The sequence below is a fragment of the Centruroides vittatus genome, unplaced genomic scaffold (genome assembly GCF_030686945.1).
Source record: "Centruroides vittatus isolate TY-2023 unplaced genomic scaffold, ASM3068694v2 scaffold_1172, whole genome shotgun sequence".
Taxonomy (NCBI): Eukaryota; Metazoa; Arthropoda; class Arachnida; order Scorpiones; family Buthidae; genus Centruroides; species Centruroides vittatus.
This window is the reverse complement of record NW_027122672.1, coordinates 206043-223633: the sequence shown is the minus strand read 5'-3', so window position 1 is coordinate 223633 and position 17591 is coordinate 206043. Positions and strand designations below refer to the sequence as shown.

Here is a 17591-nt window from a genome sequence, read left to right as displayed (position 1 = left end):
ACGAGTCAAACGATGTCGAGTAAACCGAGTTTTTAAACATTAATAACATTATTGCCTATGTAAGTCGGCTAGAACCACAGAAATCTGACTGATTAACCCACGGTGACGAGTTATCCGGGTTTCGACTTATGCGGAGTCGACTGTATTTTTAATATTTCTGTTGTTTATTTTATTGATTTAAAATGATTTGAATTTTATACACAAAATTTTCATTGTAGAATCTGTATTTAAGCTGTGTGAAAAACATTAACATGTGCTAAATGCAATGGATAATGTTTATATTTATTTTGGCAATGCAAATCAATTTTTAATTACATTACACAATTATTCAGGTTTACAAATACAAAATCTGTAGATGAAAAATTTGTATAATCAACTTCATAAATAAAAATTAACAAATGAATAAAATAAAAAAGTAAAGTCTTTATCAGAAAAATAACAATAATTAACAAAAACGATTTGTAAATAAATTTTTTTTTTAACAAAATTGATAAGTATGATATTCTTTTACCATATAAAAAATAACATATTTACCATTTAAAATAATTAAAATATTCTTCCATTTTGATAATGTAATTCTCAAAGTAAATTATCATAAGCAAATATTCATGAATAAATATTTTATGTATTTATTCTTTTTTCTAAGTTCTGGATTCAAGTAATTTAATTTCACGTTGTATGTTTCTTTTGGCCTGATCTTCATACATTTCTCGGAACTGTTGAGTCGAAAAAATGTTTGGTATTTGAAGAAAAGATTTTAATACCTATAATTGTACATGAAATTAATATAAATTCAATAGAAATATTTAAAATACATCAATATTATACGGATAACTGTTAAAATATTTACCTTTGCTCTTAAACTATTGTAGGTTGTAACTGGAAGAAAAGAATATTCTTGTCGAATGTTTTCGGCATACATATCATATTCTGTTGAAGAAAAATTTAGTGTATATGCATATGATTTGAATTTTACTATAAACGTATCTATTAAAAAATAGATTTGAAATAACAAAAATCATCATAACACATTTTCTACATACTGACTGTTCTAAAATAAATCTTTAAATCCAGCGAAAATTTTTAATGAATGAATGCTTTCTACTATCTTATGGCCATCTTCAAATTCCAACGTCAGTGATAAGAAAAAATCTACTCCACAGCTTAGAAACGTCATGAATTCTATATATTTGGAGTTACTCAATTCAATATTTATTGTAAGATTTAGGAACAAATTCTATTCACTTGATAGAAGACAATTAAAAGTTACAAAATATTAATATTAACTATGTTAATTTAACAAAATGTTTACAATTTTTGCATCCAGGATAAAGATAAGACATGAATGAAGCTACATTGTTTAAGGTCTTTTAAAAAAAATATTCTTGGCTCTTTATGAAACACATATGCAGAGTGCTAACAAATGTCTTTCCCTGGCCAGTTATTTCAAAAATTAATAGGGCAATAACTGTAGATCTTTTGTCAGTGCATACTATATTGGGCATGTGCTAAATAATGGTGCAAATTTCTGTCCCTGCAGCCCATCTATTAGAGAGAGATGTTATAATCTCAACAAGTAGGGCAACATTGTCAATTACAGACTTGTAGCATGTGAAAAGATACACGCTATTATCTTTTAGTTATTCTGAAATATCAAGTGGGATCCTGGAACAATGTGTCAAATATGACAGGTAATTGCTTCACTGCACAACACATACAGGATAGCAGTACATAACACAAATGGAATTCTGGAGTGGTTGAATGTGATTATGTTTAGGTTAGTAGTGAAATGATGAGCAGGTAGCACTGCTTTATTTAATGGTATTTGATGCTTTCTGTTAAGTTGAATTATCGATATAATCCATATCACTAACTTAAACCTGACTACACACTCAACCGCTCTGACATTATATTTGTGTCATGCAGTGATGCATGATGCACTGCTATCGCTTGTGTGTTGTAGAGTGAAGCAATTATATGTCATATTTGACAACCTATTCCAGTATCCCATTTGATATTTCAGAATGTACTAAAAGATAACAGTATGTATTTTTTTCTAGATGTTAAAATTTGTAATTGACAATGTTGCCCTATTTTTATTAGGAGCCACATAGTATGCAGACCAGCTGAAGAGCAGGTCTTCATACTATGTGTATGTCTGACATACTATACATTGGTGAAAAAACAGTAATTGTTGTATTAATTTTAGAAATAACTGGCTGGAATAGAGCTTTTGTTATCACCCTGCATCAATTTTAAACAAATATCAATGCACAATGATCAGTAATTGAAATATTCAAGTGTAAAAGATGGTAAGTACTATAATGAAAATTCACAGAAAATGCAAAAATTAAATGTCTTAAAAAGTTTTCTGCTTTGTCTTCTTTAATCAGAATGAAGTGCACATTATAATTAACAAGTAAAATGGCAAAGTCATTCTTGGGATAAGACTATGTCTCAGAGAGTGTGAGGAATGCATGTGCAAATCTTGCACTTGCACCTATTTGTAGAAACAGTCTCAGCATTTTGTATTTTATTTTGACCTGGTTCTTGGTCCCCAGACTACCTACAAGTCTGGTTTACTTAATGTGTGCATGATTTGGGCACCAAATACTCTGTGCCAAATTGCAACTCCTGACACGTACTCCTTCATACCTCTAAGGTGCGCAGCCATTGACAGCAATGCAATTTTAGAGATGAGACATAGTCTCGTCAAAAAGTAGATATAATATTTAACTTGAAATGCATTTCTGTTTAGATATTAACACACATTAAGACATACTAATGGATATGGATGGCACTTCTTTTACATCAAACCCTTCAATAATATAGAATAATTGTTATAAGTTTTCAATATACCTGAAAACTCTTAAAGCTTCATTTTTTTAATATATTAGAATTAATAAGATAGTTTTGAGTAATTATGAAAAAATACATTCAACTCAAAAATTGAATTAAATTACTGATGTTAAAAATATATTACAGATTCATTTAAAATTATCTCAATTTTCTTGAAAACTTTCAATAAGAACTCCCACTATAGTCATATTGGTGCAAGAATATAATTTTAGTCCATGAAATTAAATTAATTTCAATTCTTTCTCTCAAATAATTCATTACATACAAGGACAGTGATAAGAACATGTATTAGTATGGAGAACTTTTTTAAATTACTAAATAGTACAGAGAGCTTTTCATTTTTCTGACAGTGTCAATCTTTCTTGAAAGTAATTTGATATTTAATCTCTTAATTTCTTAATAATCACATTACACATTCAAATAGTAAAATATCTTTTAATATTTTAAAATATATATCTGTATATTTATTTAAGGATATTCTTAACATTCGGCTACCATCTGTATTGAAATGTCTTGTGTCTACAACTTCTAGGAAGCACTGTAACAAAAACGTCAACTCTACAAAGAGAAAATGTTTTGTGTTCTGCTGTTTGCAAAATCAGAACCAATTGTCATTGTGCAACATCAATAATCTACAGGAGCTGTAGAAAGGTGAGAGGAGTGGGAGGAGTGGATGTGGAAAAAGTGACAAGGGATTTGCCATATCAAGCATAGGAAGAATGTGAATATCAGCTAATGTCTGCCGTGTGACATGAGCTACACAATGAGAAACTGTAACAGACAAATGTTAACTTGGACAGTTTTCTATTGTTTTAATTTACACTAAAAATTTCTTGGAAAATAATTAACATAATTAGAATAGCTTAAAATAGTAACATTCTTTTTTAAAAACCCTGTATATGTTTAAATTTACAAAATTAATATTCATTCATTCAATTATGTTGTAGCAATTTTGAAAATATCAATATTAAACTTGTATAAATTTTATTTGTATATTGATCTTGAGATTTTTATATATGTAATTATGATATTTCAAATAATTTTGATAACTAGAAGATATTTATAAATAAAACAAAATCATCTTTACAGGTTATTTTTTAATTTTGATACTTACCCTTGTTTTCACTACCAAGAATACTAACATCAAAATCCAGGAAAAAATGTTTATCTTCTTTTCCAAATATATCGGAGCTTTTGTGTTCTTCAGTAATATGAGTTTTAGTTAATAGTATTAATTCAGTAACTTCTGCAAGTAGATCACTATTCTGAAATTAAAGATGAGTAATTTTAATTTGAAAATGTTAAATATTAATAATTAATTAATACATAAAGTTATATTAAAATAATAAAATTTAACACATTATATAATAAAATCTGTACTTAAACTTTTTTTAGCTCTTCTAAATAAAAACCCCATTCTTTCTGAGAGTCAAAAATATTTAATTTAGGTTTGTCAACTGGACAATTAACAGTTCAATTTGACCATAAAACAGTAATAAATATTCCAGTAAACATCCTTTTCTATTGTGATAAAACATTTTTCATGATGATACATATCTCATCATTGGATAAGATCTTGCTTTTTAAACTTTTCAAGGCTCAATATATATGATATGATATGTCTTTAAAAAGTTTTATTACAGTAAAAAAAAAAGTGGCTTGTGAAAATATTTTGTATTATTTAAATTTAGTTGTCAATAAATGGATTTGTTTTTACAAAAAAAAAAAAAAACAAATTTGAATACATACTTCTGAAATTGTGGCTTCTTTAGAAAATTGTTTAAAAAGTTCTGCACTTTTTTCTTCATTATCACCAGCTTTTGGATCATATTCAAGACTAAAATAAAAGGAAAGTTATAAATTGCATTGAAAATTTTCTTTAATAAATTCTTTAAAATTTGTGTGACAATACAAAATTCTGTAAAATAAAAGTTTGGATTAATTTTCAAAAATTAAAATCAATTTAGACAAAAACTTTTATAAAATTAATAAGAATAATTACAGACATTTATCTGACAGATCAAAAAATGGAAATTCTAAAGTTAAAATTGAAACATTTTAACTTCAGACTTTCCAATCTTTTTCAAAGTATTGATTGTAAATAAATACTCACTCATGGAAAAAAATGGCATATGCTACTGCTTTTGGAGATGAAATAAACTGTTGGTAACTGTCAAAATGCTGGAACATTTTATGTATGTGTGTTATGTTATGATATTTTCTACAGTCTTCAGTATATTTATTCTGTATTATAGTCCACCAATTATTTCTTGCTTCATCACTCATACTGTCAGAGATTTTCCACCAACGTTGACGCAAATCCTCTAATAATTCATCTGCCATTGTCTGCTTCTAATAAAGATAAAAATATTAACCAAACTAATTATAATCTATTTAATTAATCCATATAAACCTAATATTATGTTGCAAGAAGTCAGAGAGAATTGATATGTTTTAGAACAAGCAGAATCAGAATGAAAATGAAATTACTATACAAGACTGAATCTATTCTAAAATTTTTCATATCTAATAAATTAATTACTTCTAGAAGTCATTTGTCCTTTATTATTGACTAATTAAATCATTTAAATCCTTAGTGGATTCTGAAGATTTATGATAATTGCCTCAATATCTGGTATAAAAGCTTCCAAATGGATTAGAGGAGAAAGAACATAAAGAGAAGAAAATTACATGGCCTAAATAATGCATTGCAGAGGAGTTAAGCCATCCCACATAATCATAAGTAGGACGATGATGTCTTTTTTTTATATTTTGTGCATGTGTAGAATTCACTTGAGCTTTCCAATGTACTTCTTTTGTAACAAAAAAAAACACACTCAGCCAAAACCACAACTCATCTATTCACTTCACTTGGTCCTGTTTATTCCCCCTCCTCTAATGCATCCAAAAGATTTTTTACCAGATACTGAGACTATTACTATAGACTATGAATGAAAAACACAAGGATTTTTTCCACTGGAAAATGACAGATGGTAAATTGATCTTTTGTTATTGCCTGAGATCAATAATAAAAGATCAGTGTGACTCCTAAAACCAAGCTTTTTTGACTTTATTAATTTATTACATACAAGCCTTGGCAAAGTATTTTTAAAAGAGCAGGATTTATAAAAGCATTATTTTTCATAATATAGTTTATTAATTTAAAATGTAGATTATATAACAAATAAGAAATAACAGATGACAACAGCCATACATTAAGTGTTTAACCTGAGGAAGAAGGGGAAGGGGAAAGGAGGAGGAGGAAGAGATAGAAAGAAAAGAAAGGAAGGATCCCTCTGAGCAGTGTAAGTAAGATTACTATTCCTTCTATGTATATTGTTTGCATGCAGTTTTAAGCTGCATATAATCTGTATACCAATGGCCTCCATGAATATATAGATTATATAGAGTATTAAAATACAGCAATTGGAGGAGCTGAATGGGTACAAAATTACGTTCAACTACTCAACTCCCTCCTCTTGTCCCATCAGAAATTTTCAACTTTTACGTAACTATTTCAAATACGTGTTTTTTTAGTCGTGTCAAGCAACTCACCGATGTTATGTTTCAGACGCAGTTCCCTCAGCAGAGACCAGACAAAATCTCAAATGCGGCTGCTTTTAACGAGCAACTCCAATTTATCAAAGACTTTTCCCACTTAAATGCCAACTGATTTTATTTTATTATTCTTTTATTTATTTTTTTGTTTACTTTAATTTAATTTCTTTATTACACTTCTCTTTTTTATCTGTACTTTTCATCATATTTTTTTCTTTTCTCAACAATAAATCACTTATAATCTTTCATTTGTGACATATCAGTGCTCAAACTGCTCATCCAGGCTAACTACATTGATAAACATCGTCTCAAGTTTCTCAATGTCACACATCTAGTTATATATTAAAGCCAAATGACTACTGAATTATGTGAGGTTAGCCGATTGGGTGAAAAGATGTTGCGACAGTCGAGCAGTCAACACTGCCGTGTGGGAGTGGAAGGATTTCACGGAGACAGGTTTTCCATCTCAAAACCGTTTAATAAAATAAAAATTTCTTACAATATTTCCTTGAACAAAGGGGTAACACAGCACAAAGCACGAGAATTAAGTCCAAATAAAGTTCGAATGTTCGGGATTTCTTTTCCTACAGTTCGGTGTGGACGGTGAAATGATCGTAGACCCCGAGGCATTGGGCACGACTTCAGGTGATTTTTCTCCCAGGAACCTGGATGGCACTAGGTGACACGACAGAGAGGTTGTTTCCACGATGTCTGAAAGTTCCCTCCTAAGTTTACGGAAGCACACACGTCCAAGATAGGATGAGCCAAGTACTGAGAGAACTAATGACCGAGAACGTCATCTCCGCTTTTTCTTCGGGTTTTATAACTTTCCTTTGAGTCCCAGATCGAACATTCCGATAGGTCGATGTCGACTTGCCTCCACTCTCTAATTGGTCCCCCCCTCGTTACGCATTGTAACAAGATCGGAACCCTGGTCGTCGGATGAGTCAACATCAACTGACAATTCGATTCCTACCGAAGATGTTCGATCTAAGTACTCAAATTCATCTATTGTTTTAACCTGAGAAGTTTGACTTTCTTGGAAATCTCTACAGACATGCCCTTTTATGGACATAAAACATTCATTTTTCGTTTTCCCTTTTTTTCTTGTTGATGGTTTAGGGTTCTTGATGAAATAACCACAGAACTTAACGGATAAAACAAATTTATTTGGAGCTCTAGTACAGAGAGTGTCAGCAGTACCATGCACGTGGTCAGAATGGCTGACCGGGAGACAAAGGGCAAAATCTAGGGTCACAGTAAGTGTTGCCAGGTTGGCCACAATGGTTTTTTTAAACATAAATTTATTATAATAATAATTATTATTATTGGCTTCTATTCCAAAACAATGAGAAAAAAAAATTTCTTTTCCTCTTTTTGCACAAATTCTAGACCCATTTCCAAAGCTTCACAATTATATTGAACATATAATTCAGCAATCATTTGGCTTTAATTCATCCAGTATCATTTGTCTACTAGCATTTTCTGTACTGTCTCTAACAACATGTTAACATATAATTGAAGAAAAAAATGCCAGAAATTTGAACTCTGCAAATAAATAAATGATCAAAACTAAACCTATTCAATCATTCAATTAAATCAAATGTTTTGTTCCATTACATTTACAAAATGCATTTGGAAGAAAAATAACATAAAAATATCATACATTACAAATTACATAATTCCTTTTGTTGAAAACACAATGGAGTGTTAATTGAAGACACTAAACACTCCATTGTATTTTCCACTCAATAAACACTCCATTGTATTTTCAAAAAATTACACAAAGAGTATAGGCATGGTTCCAAATAATGATAAATAATTGCCGTTAGAAGCAAGAACAAAGAATTAGAACATTAATTTTCCTTGTATACACAAACATTTTATATTTTTGTAATTTATGCATATAACCCAGTGGTTCCCAAACCATTTTGATTCTCAGCACCCTTGCTAAATTCAGATTTTTCCAAGACACCCTATGTCAAATTCTAACAAGTACAATTTGTGAAATAGCAAAATAGCCAGTATCTTTTTAATTAAAGGGTTAGGACGTTAAGTAAAAACTAAATAAAACACGTATTTAAGGTAACAAAAAAAATTTAATTGAACAAGTTCAATTAATTATAATTAGTGGGATGGATGAGCCTGTTGATCATCACATATTTTCTCAAACCTTAGAATCAAACTGGATCATTTTCTTCACATTGATTTTCGTGCAATGCTTAGTTTTTATCACAGTGACAAATGCAGCTTTGCACAAATAAGAGGTTGCAAATGAAATTAAGATTCTCTGAGCTGTAGCACTCAGAAGGGATATTCATCTTTTACTGATATCCAAAGTTCAGTTAAATCCATGCTGCTAAATTTTGTTTTCAATGTATTGTCGCAAGACAACTCAATAAGATTCTCTTCTGCATCAGTAAATTCAGATGGAGCACTGGCATTAAATGGATCTTGAATCCATGCAAATTTATAGATATTGTAAAAACTGCTTAGGAGACCACCTGCATTTGACGGGCACCTGTCAAAATGGGCAAAAATTTCTGGCACGGAATAGTTTATACATAGTCTTCGTTTAAGTTACCCGTATTAAATGACCACCTGTGTAACATGACCGTGGATATCGATTTTTGGTCCGAAACAACATACAACAACTGTAATAAGCGATCACTTCCCCAAATATATCTGGTCTAAACTATTGTTTAAACCCATCTCAACAACATTTCCCCCTCCTAACATAATGAATTAGTCTAAACTCTTCTTCGAACCCGCCTCAGGTACTTCTCCCACACTTTAAATTAGGTGCAGGTGTTAACGAATTAGTCTAGCAACAGAAGAAATTCATTCCAGTTTGTTCGAAATTGCCCGAAAAACGAAAGATATGCAAAGTGATGTCGTTAGAAGATCGAGTTAAAGTTATCAGAAAAAGTGAAAATGGTTTATCACAACAGCAATTAGCCGCAAAGTTTAACTGTGGGAAAACGAAATTTATTTTACCATAAACCTACAGTGTTTTCCTTAGGGGTATAAAATATTGTATACAACACAATTAATCAGCTGGTCTCATCATTTGATAAAATTTATTTTATTTTATTTTTTTTGAAGTTCATTTACAGTACATGTGCAATAAATAGTTTCTGTATCAACCTATCTTATTTCCACGATATTTTTATAAAAAGAATATTCAAATAATTTTTGCAGGCAAACAATAAACTCATTAACACAAAATCAGTTTTACAGACAACCTTCCTTTTTCGATTCCGCAATTGTCATTGATATAATAAAATCATATTAGGAGAAGAAACAATAAAATCATTTTATTATTAATTAATAATTTTTTATTGTACTTAAGAAAATATTAAATATTTAAAAATACAGTATTTTTAAAGTTAAAATAAGATTAAACTAACGAAAACCAAAACCAAAGTGGTGGAGAGATACCACACGCTTTTATATCGATGACGTAATACATGTAACTGAGGAGCAAACAAAAAGAACCAACTTGAATTAATTATCTCCGAAAAAAGAAAGCGTGCATTTTAATTGAGAAAATGCGAATACTGTATTAATCTTTAAAATACTGGTATTAAATCTGACTTATAAAACCACGATGACTTCTGTTAATCAAGTTATCCGATAAGAATAAAATACAGACCCAATGTAGCTCTATCATTGAAAAAATTCTCTTATTTTTGCTCACCTTGAGTTTTGCTTAGTATATATGACTTTTAGCCATATCTGTGCGCAAAATACATGCGGATATACGGTATTACAGCACCACCTGTATTAGACAACCACCTATCTAAAAGACCACTTTTTGAAGGAACTGCGAATGGTCGCCATACACAGGCTTCACTGTATTATCAATTTGAAAATATTTCTCAAACCAGGTGATAAGCTGTTATAAATGTTCTTCAAGAATAGAGTTCATACCTCGAGAGAAATCAACTCCATTGGAAGTCAAACACTGATGCAACAAGGGGAAACATCCTTTCCTCTGTCTTCATTTATTTTTCTTTTCTACAGTTTTAACTTTTTGATAACAGCTGAAATTTTCTCAATCAACTTTAAAAGGTGTACATTACTTCCATGCAGGGAGAGATTCAGATCATTCAGTTTTTCAAAAACATCACATAAGTATGCTAGTTTTACCAAAAATCTTCAATCACAAAATTTTCGGCATACTTGTGCTCTTCCTCTTTAAGAAAAATATAAATTTACTGTTGCAGTTCAAACGTATGAGCAAAACATTATCACAAGAGAGCCATCGCAAAGTGCTGTAGTACAACAAAGATGTGTGCTCAGATCCCATATTCTCACATAGTTTTTTGAAAAATCTTGCCTTGAACAGCTGAGTTTTTATAAAGTTTACTACATGTTCTAAGACCTGGTTCAATGCAGGACTCGGATATTTTGATGTAAGTGCTTCCCTGTGAATAACACAATGGGTCCTCAATGCATCAGGGTCTTTGCTTCAAAAAAGTGCTTGCAATCCTCCATAACATCCAGACATAGAACGAGCACCATCAGTAAAGATACCAATGCACTCCACTCCACTCCACAAGGTCCACTCCAAATTATTTTTTGGACATAAAAATATCAAGGATCTCAAACAAGTCAGGAGCATTAGAACCAGCCGTGATACTTTTACAGAAGAGAAAGTCTTCTACAATGTTATTATTATCTATAAACTGTACAGTACATAACAAATCAAGTGAGCATCATTATTATTATCTGTGTCCTCATCCAGCTGCAACCCAAATTCCTTCCCTTCTATTTTTTTCAATAACTGAACATTGGAAGTCCTTCACTATGTGCTGTATTCTGCAGCTGATAGTTATTGGACAAAGGCATTTTTGAAAGCTGCTATCCAGTAGACCCATTGATCATAATGTTCACCATATCTACAGAAGCCGGTAGAATGAGCTTTTCTGCAATAGTATGAGGCTTTTTACATTTTGTGATTCTATGTGCCACCTTTATTACTGAGTTATTGATTTGCATCAGGTCTGCTAGATGTCGTATCTTATCACATTGAATTGAAAGTGAAAGTATCAGGTCAGTCCATAAGTCCATGCTCATTTTTATGACCTTGAGAAAAATCTTGTTTTGCTGTTAAAAATGTCAGTCTAATGTGATAATTTTTACACTGAAGTGTTAAATTGGATCTCATTCATATAATACTGTTCAGAATTGTGATCATTTCAGTTGTTTATTTTTGTTAAAATGGAAGTAACCGATGAATATAAAAGACATGTTTTATACTTTTTATTTTTAAGTGGTGAGAATGCTACAAATGCAGCCAAAAAAATAAATACTGTAAATAATCAAATCGTAATTAGTGCAAGGACTGTGCAGAAGTGGTTTGAAAGATTTAGAAACAATGATTTTAGTGTGGAGGATAAGGCTCGTACTGGAAGACCCGTTGACTTTGATGATGATGCTCTCTCTGCACTAGTTGAAGCAGAACCATCTTTAACAGTTGATGAAATTGTGGAACGTTTAAATTCATCCCACGGAACTGTTCATAGACACCTACAACAAATCGGAAAAGTTTCAAAGCTAGGAAAATGGATACCGCACGAACTGTCAATAGCTAACCAACAACAACGTGTAAACATTTGCACGTCTCTTTTATCCCGTATTGCTTTAGAACCTTTTCTTGGTAGGCTGGTTACTGGAGACGAAAAATGGATCCTCTATAATAATGTGACGAGAAAAAGACAATGGATGGATCGCGAAAAGCAACCAAAACTGACTGCAAAAGGTGGGTTGCATCCAAAAAAAATTCTTTTGTCTGTTTGGTGGGATATGTCAGGTGTAATTCACTTTGAGCTGTTAGAACCTAATCAAACAATTACAGCTCAAATGTATTGTGAGCAATTAGAGCGTTTAAATGAAAAATTGAAAAAAAATCGACTGTCGTTAGTGAACAGAAAGCAGGTTCTCTTGCAGCATAACAATGCCAGACCACACGCTGCAAAAATAACTGTACAGAAACTTGAAAGCTACAACTGGAAAATTTTACCTCATCCACCATATTCGCCAGATATTGCTCCCAGTGATTATCACCTTTTTCGCAGTTTGCAGAATTTTTTAAAAGGGAAAACTTTTGAGGATAAGAACAAAGTAAAAAAGGCTATTTCTGAATATTTTGATTCAAAATTGAAGTCATTTTACGAAGACGGGATTAAAAAGCTACCATCAAGATGGCAAGAAATTGCACAAAATAATGGTGAATACATTATAGATTGAAATAAAATTTAATTAAAATTTTTTGCTGCTTTTTTAGTAGATAAAAATATGCATGAACTTATGGACTGACCTGATAAAATTATGAAAATTTTATATTTCGCGGTGCCCCTGAGAGAAAGCCGTGGTGCCTTAGGGAGCCGTGGCACACACATTGGGAACCGCTGATATAACCTATATTGTGAGACTACTGGTAGATCAGCAACAAGTATAAAGCAAATAAGCCAAACAACTACCACATTTCATTGGACTACTTTTCCAAGGTTATATTTAATTAATTTCTAATCGGGTTTCATGATGTTTGTATATGTATATGTATTTACCATGCCATGGCTTGAGCAATGGCCAGCTGAGTGCCATGAATAGTTTATAGGACGAGGACACTGAAGGCATCCCCAGTCAGCACCGTAAGTATTCGAGGATGGTTATATCAGAATTAAATTTGTCTGGAAGAGGAGATTGACCTGGAGGCTCTGGTAGCATAACTGGCAACACATCTGCATGATAAGCAGAAGTTGTAGGTTTGAGTCCCACTCTGGGCTGATTCTTTTCTTCCAGAATATTCTAAATTATAATTATTAAATTTAACAACAGATGGCATCTAACGCCTCCCTCTAGTGACAAATTATTTAGAAATTAAAAGATGATGGTCAACTCTTCAGCCATTCTAACTAGCAAATATCTTGTATTAATGTAATTGTATCTTGTATTTGTGCACAGATATTATTACTTCATCTTTATTATAATTTTTGTATAGGCCATACTATAAATATTGTTAATTTTTTAAATTTAAATTTGTAATGTTGATCCATCTGAGTGTTGTTTGTTCAAAAAAGTTTTGTACAAACAACACTCACACACAACCAATAACCGGTGTGAAAATTTCAAAACGGCAAACGTTTTTGATGCCCCTCCTGGGCTCTTCCTCAGGCTTAATTTGTTTCTTTCGTTGGAACTGGATTCTTTAATTTAAAGGTTTTTTAAAATTGGAACATGGAAGGAATCCACAAGATAGCTCGTAGATTCCTTCCACGTTTGGGAGATGTTGCTCATCATAATGGGGAGAGGTTATTCATCATAATGTATCAATAACAATGTACAAAAAAATAAGAAATAGTTTATATAAAACTGACTACATAAGTGACAGACTAATGATGGTGAGAATCAAACCGACAACAAGGGATATTGTGATTATACAAGTCTACATGCCAATAAGTGCCCATAAAGGCTGCTGCAAACTAGACAATGCCATCACTTTCAATGGGATGTCAAAGACAATTTTTCTGGTCATGTGACTGTTTTGCTTTGACAACCAGGAAAATTTGCCGCTTGTGATATCACTCACGACATAGTTCTACAGAATCAATAAACTTTCATCTACCCTTCTATGAGCTAATTATTGCTCAGTAGTCCGTTTTGTAAAATGACAACAACCTATGACAACTTCCATTTGTTATCTATTTGTCAGAAATTTAATAAATAAATGAAAACAAAATCGCAGAACCTGATAGATTTATAAATTTCAATAAAATAATTTATATTCTTACTTCTTTGAAATCATCTGGCCAAAAAATCAAACTTGGTCTGAGAGGCATCAAACGAACCACTTATTTTCCATCAAAGAGTATGACGTTGTCGATAACAGGCAATCAATGATCATCAAGTGGGTAATGATTAAATGAATTTACTTCAACCCATTTGCTTTGATATTGCCTAGTTTGTGGCAGCCTTCATGAAGATGAGATTGTATGCAAAAATAGAGGCAATGATCAACAGGTAGGAAAAGAATGCATGTGTAATGATGATAGGAGATGGGAATGCAATGATAGGAGAGGGAAGTGAGGATAAAATTGTAGGAAGATATGGGCTAGGTCAAAGGAATGGAAGAGGAGAACATCTTATAGCCTTTTGTAGAGAAAACAAGATCATCATAATGAATATTTGGTTTAAAAACTTTATACCTGGAAGACACCTGAAAATAAAGAACAATACCAGATAGATTACATTTTTATAATGGATTAATATAGAAACTGTATTAAGAATGTACAGTACTTACCCAAATGCTGACATTGACTCTAACCATAACTTAGTTATGGAAAAATAATAGTAAAACTCAAAAGAATCAAAAGTGGAAGGAATCAATGGAATAAGAATAAATTTAAAAGAATAAAGAAAGGATATTTTTAATCAAATATATAAAAAAAAGAGGGCAATAATAAATAGGAATTTTGAGTTCATAAACAATACAGATGAAAGATGTTTCAGAATTAAGGATAAATTAATAGAAGCAGGTAAGTATATAATAGGAATAACAAGAACTAAAAGAGCAAAGAAGCTGTGAATTACAGAAGAAATAATAAGGAAAATGGAAGAAAGATGAAAACAGAAAAATGATGATTTTGACCTATTTTGACATATTAAAAAGTTGCATTTTTGTCTTAATGTAATAAAAATATTTTTATTCAACATTCACCATCAGTGCATTCTGAATGTCGACATTTGCCAGTGTAAGTGAGAAATAATGATATTTAGCAAATATTTCATACATACATGAAACAACTGTGTGAATGCTGACATTCACCAGAGAATGTTGACATTTGCCAGATATTGGTCATTCACAGTAACACATCCATTTTGCAGATGATATGGCTGTGATAGCAGAGGTTGCAAGAACACTAAGAAAATCAACAAAAACTGTGGAAAAGCAATGCCTCAAATATGAGATAAAAATCAATGTAAATAAAACAAATGTAATGTGGCTAGGGAAAGACAGAAAAATGATATCATTACAGATAGAAAAACAAGAAGTAGAGCAGTGAAGAGATTCTAGTATCTAGGTTCCTGGACAAGTGAAGGGAGATAGAAAAAAGAATAGCAATGGCAAAGGATGCATTCATTGGAAAGAGAAAACTGTTAAGTGGACCATTTTAAGTATAGCATTAAGAAAACAATTAATGAAGTGCTTTGTTTGGAGTATACTACTTTATGAAGCAGAAATGTAAACAATGAGAATGGCAGAGAGAGATAGAGTGGAAGCATTTGCGATGTGGACTTGGAGAAGGATGCAAAAGATTAGCTAGACAGATAAAGTCAGAAATGTAATAGTTTTGAAACAAATTGGAGAAAAAAGGAAAATATTAAAGGAAATCAGGAAAAGAAAAAGAAAATGGATGAGGCATGTCTTCAGAAGAGACTGCCTGCTGAGGAGTGCTGGAAGGTAAGGTAAATGCAATAAAGAGGAAGAATAAAACACACACGTAATAGGTAAACTTAGATTACCATGTCAGCTATTTCACATACCTTCCCTTTTATTGTTTTTAAAACTTTAAATCATATTTTTGTTTGTATATATTATCATAACATTCCTTTATTTTTCTTTACTGTGTTCTTGAATGACAAGTCTAGCAAATCATTACAGTAGGGATTATTTATCTAGTATCAAATACAACTCCTACAAGTAGTTCTACCATTCCACAACAGGCAGCCGGCACAGACAAAGAACATAAAACAACTTTCCAATCTATACTATCGACAAAAAATTACAATATACAGATCTGATTCAAACCAGACCATCTCACTTTAGGCCAATGGTTTATCCAATATCTATCTGGGTGACAACTCAGTGGCGTGTCATAACTTCATGGGGCCCCCACGTACTGCCTCAACTTCAGATCACTTTTCTTCAGGGGAATCTTTTAGGAAATCCCATTCATTTTCAACATGACCTCCAAAGGGTCAAGTTCTGCACTGCGCAACATCAGCAATCTAGGGTACCGGATACGACCCAAATTTAAATTTCCACACTCTTACTATGGTAAAGAACTTATACGAGATCGTTCGGTTTGTGTACCAGGTAATTGACCTTTTATCCTAGAGGACAACGCGCCGTCGCAACAACTATTTATTTTTCTGAAAATAATCTTTCGTTAAATATTTTCAAATCAAGATAATACGGTTTAATGCCAGAATAACTGTATATTATATGGGTTTGAATGTATTACCTTAACTTTATGTAAATATATTTAAAAATATGTACATTTTCCTTTCACTCTACTTCAATCCAGAGATATTTTTAAATGTATTTTTGTAGCTCACAATTCGTATTATTTCATTTCATGATACTGGAAACATTTTTGAACTCAAAGTATGATAAGACTTCAGAGATAACGTGTTTTTTTTATCAAATATAGATAATTTTACCTGTTTAATAGAATGTAAATTGAATTTTTAACGTTCAGACGCCTTTTCTATCCTTCTTCAACTATTAAATATTATAATTACGTTCTTTTAAATAGAGTAAATTAAAATTTAACGTGCAATTTGACGTACAAACCAGACGATCTGTTGTTGTTTATGTCGATCCGCTCGCCACCTGGTGGAGAAATATTTTATTCTCCTGGAAAAAAAATATATATATATATACATATATTTTTTCCTAATTTTTACAAATTTTGAATGTTCTTAATAAATTAATTTTTGTTTTTATTATTTCTCTTTTAATTCTACGCCCTGTGAGTACTAGCAAGGCCGCCCGTTGTGGGTTGGGCCAGACCCACGATGAGCGGTCGAGTTATTTTTATATATATTTTTTTAACTCTTTCCGCCCTGTGGGTACTAAGAAGGCCTCTTTTTGCAAGCCCATTATGAATTCGGCCTGGCCCACAATGGGGCGACCGGGTGGTGAGGGACGGGGCCAGACATATCCAAACGGACTACACCCGAAAAATTCCTGGGGATTTTTCGATCCGTCCGGATTCGATATGGGATTCCCCAGAACAACAGACTGACGCCTTTCCCGTCTCGGCCATCCGCCTCTCAAACCCGTGAACATTGAAGACGCGTTACTTGGTAAAACTACTTTAATACAACCGGATAAGAAAAATAATGGCATAGCCCGTTTCAAATAAAAAAAGTTGTGCCAT

The 17591-nt window shown here is 31.9% G+C and overlaps 1 protein-coding gene across 1 annotated transcript in view; it reads right to left on the bottom strand.

Annotated features, from left to right (window-relative positions):
• Positions 1-261: 261 nt before the first annotated feature.
• LOC136986783 (uncharacterized) overlaps positions 262-17591 on the bottom strand; it is a 31952-nt gene continuing 14622 nt past the window's right edge. Inside the window, exons 2-6 of the mRNA XM_067284396.1 lie at positions 4973-5211; positions 4609-4696; positions 3974-4124; positions 851-930; positions 262-764 (exon numbers count right to left, since the gene is read on the bottom strand). Of these exons, the coding sequence (XP_067140497.1) occupies positions 642-764; positions 851-930; positions 3974-4124; positions 4609-4696; positions 4973-5202 (672 nt within the window). The 5' untranslated portion in view covers positions 5203-5211 and the 3' untranslated portion in view covers positions 262-641. The remainder of the gene's footprint in view (positions 765-850; positions 931-3973; positions 4125-4608; positions 4697-4972; positions 5212-17591) is intronic.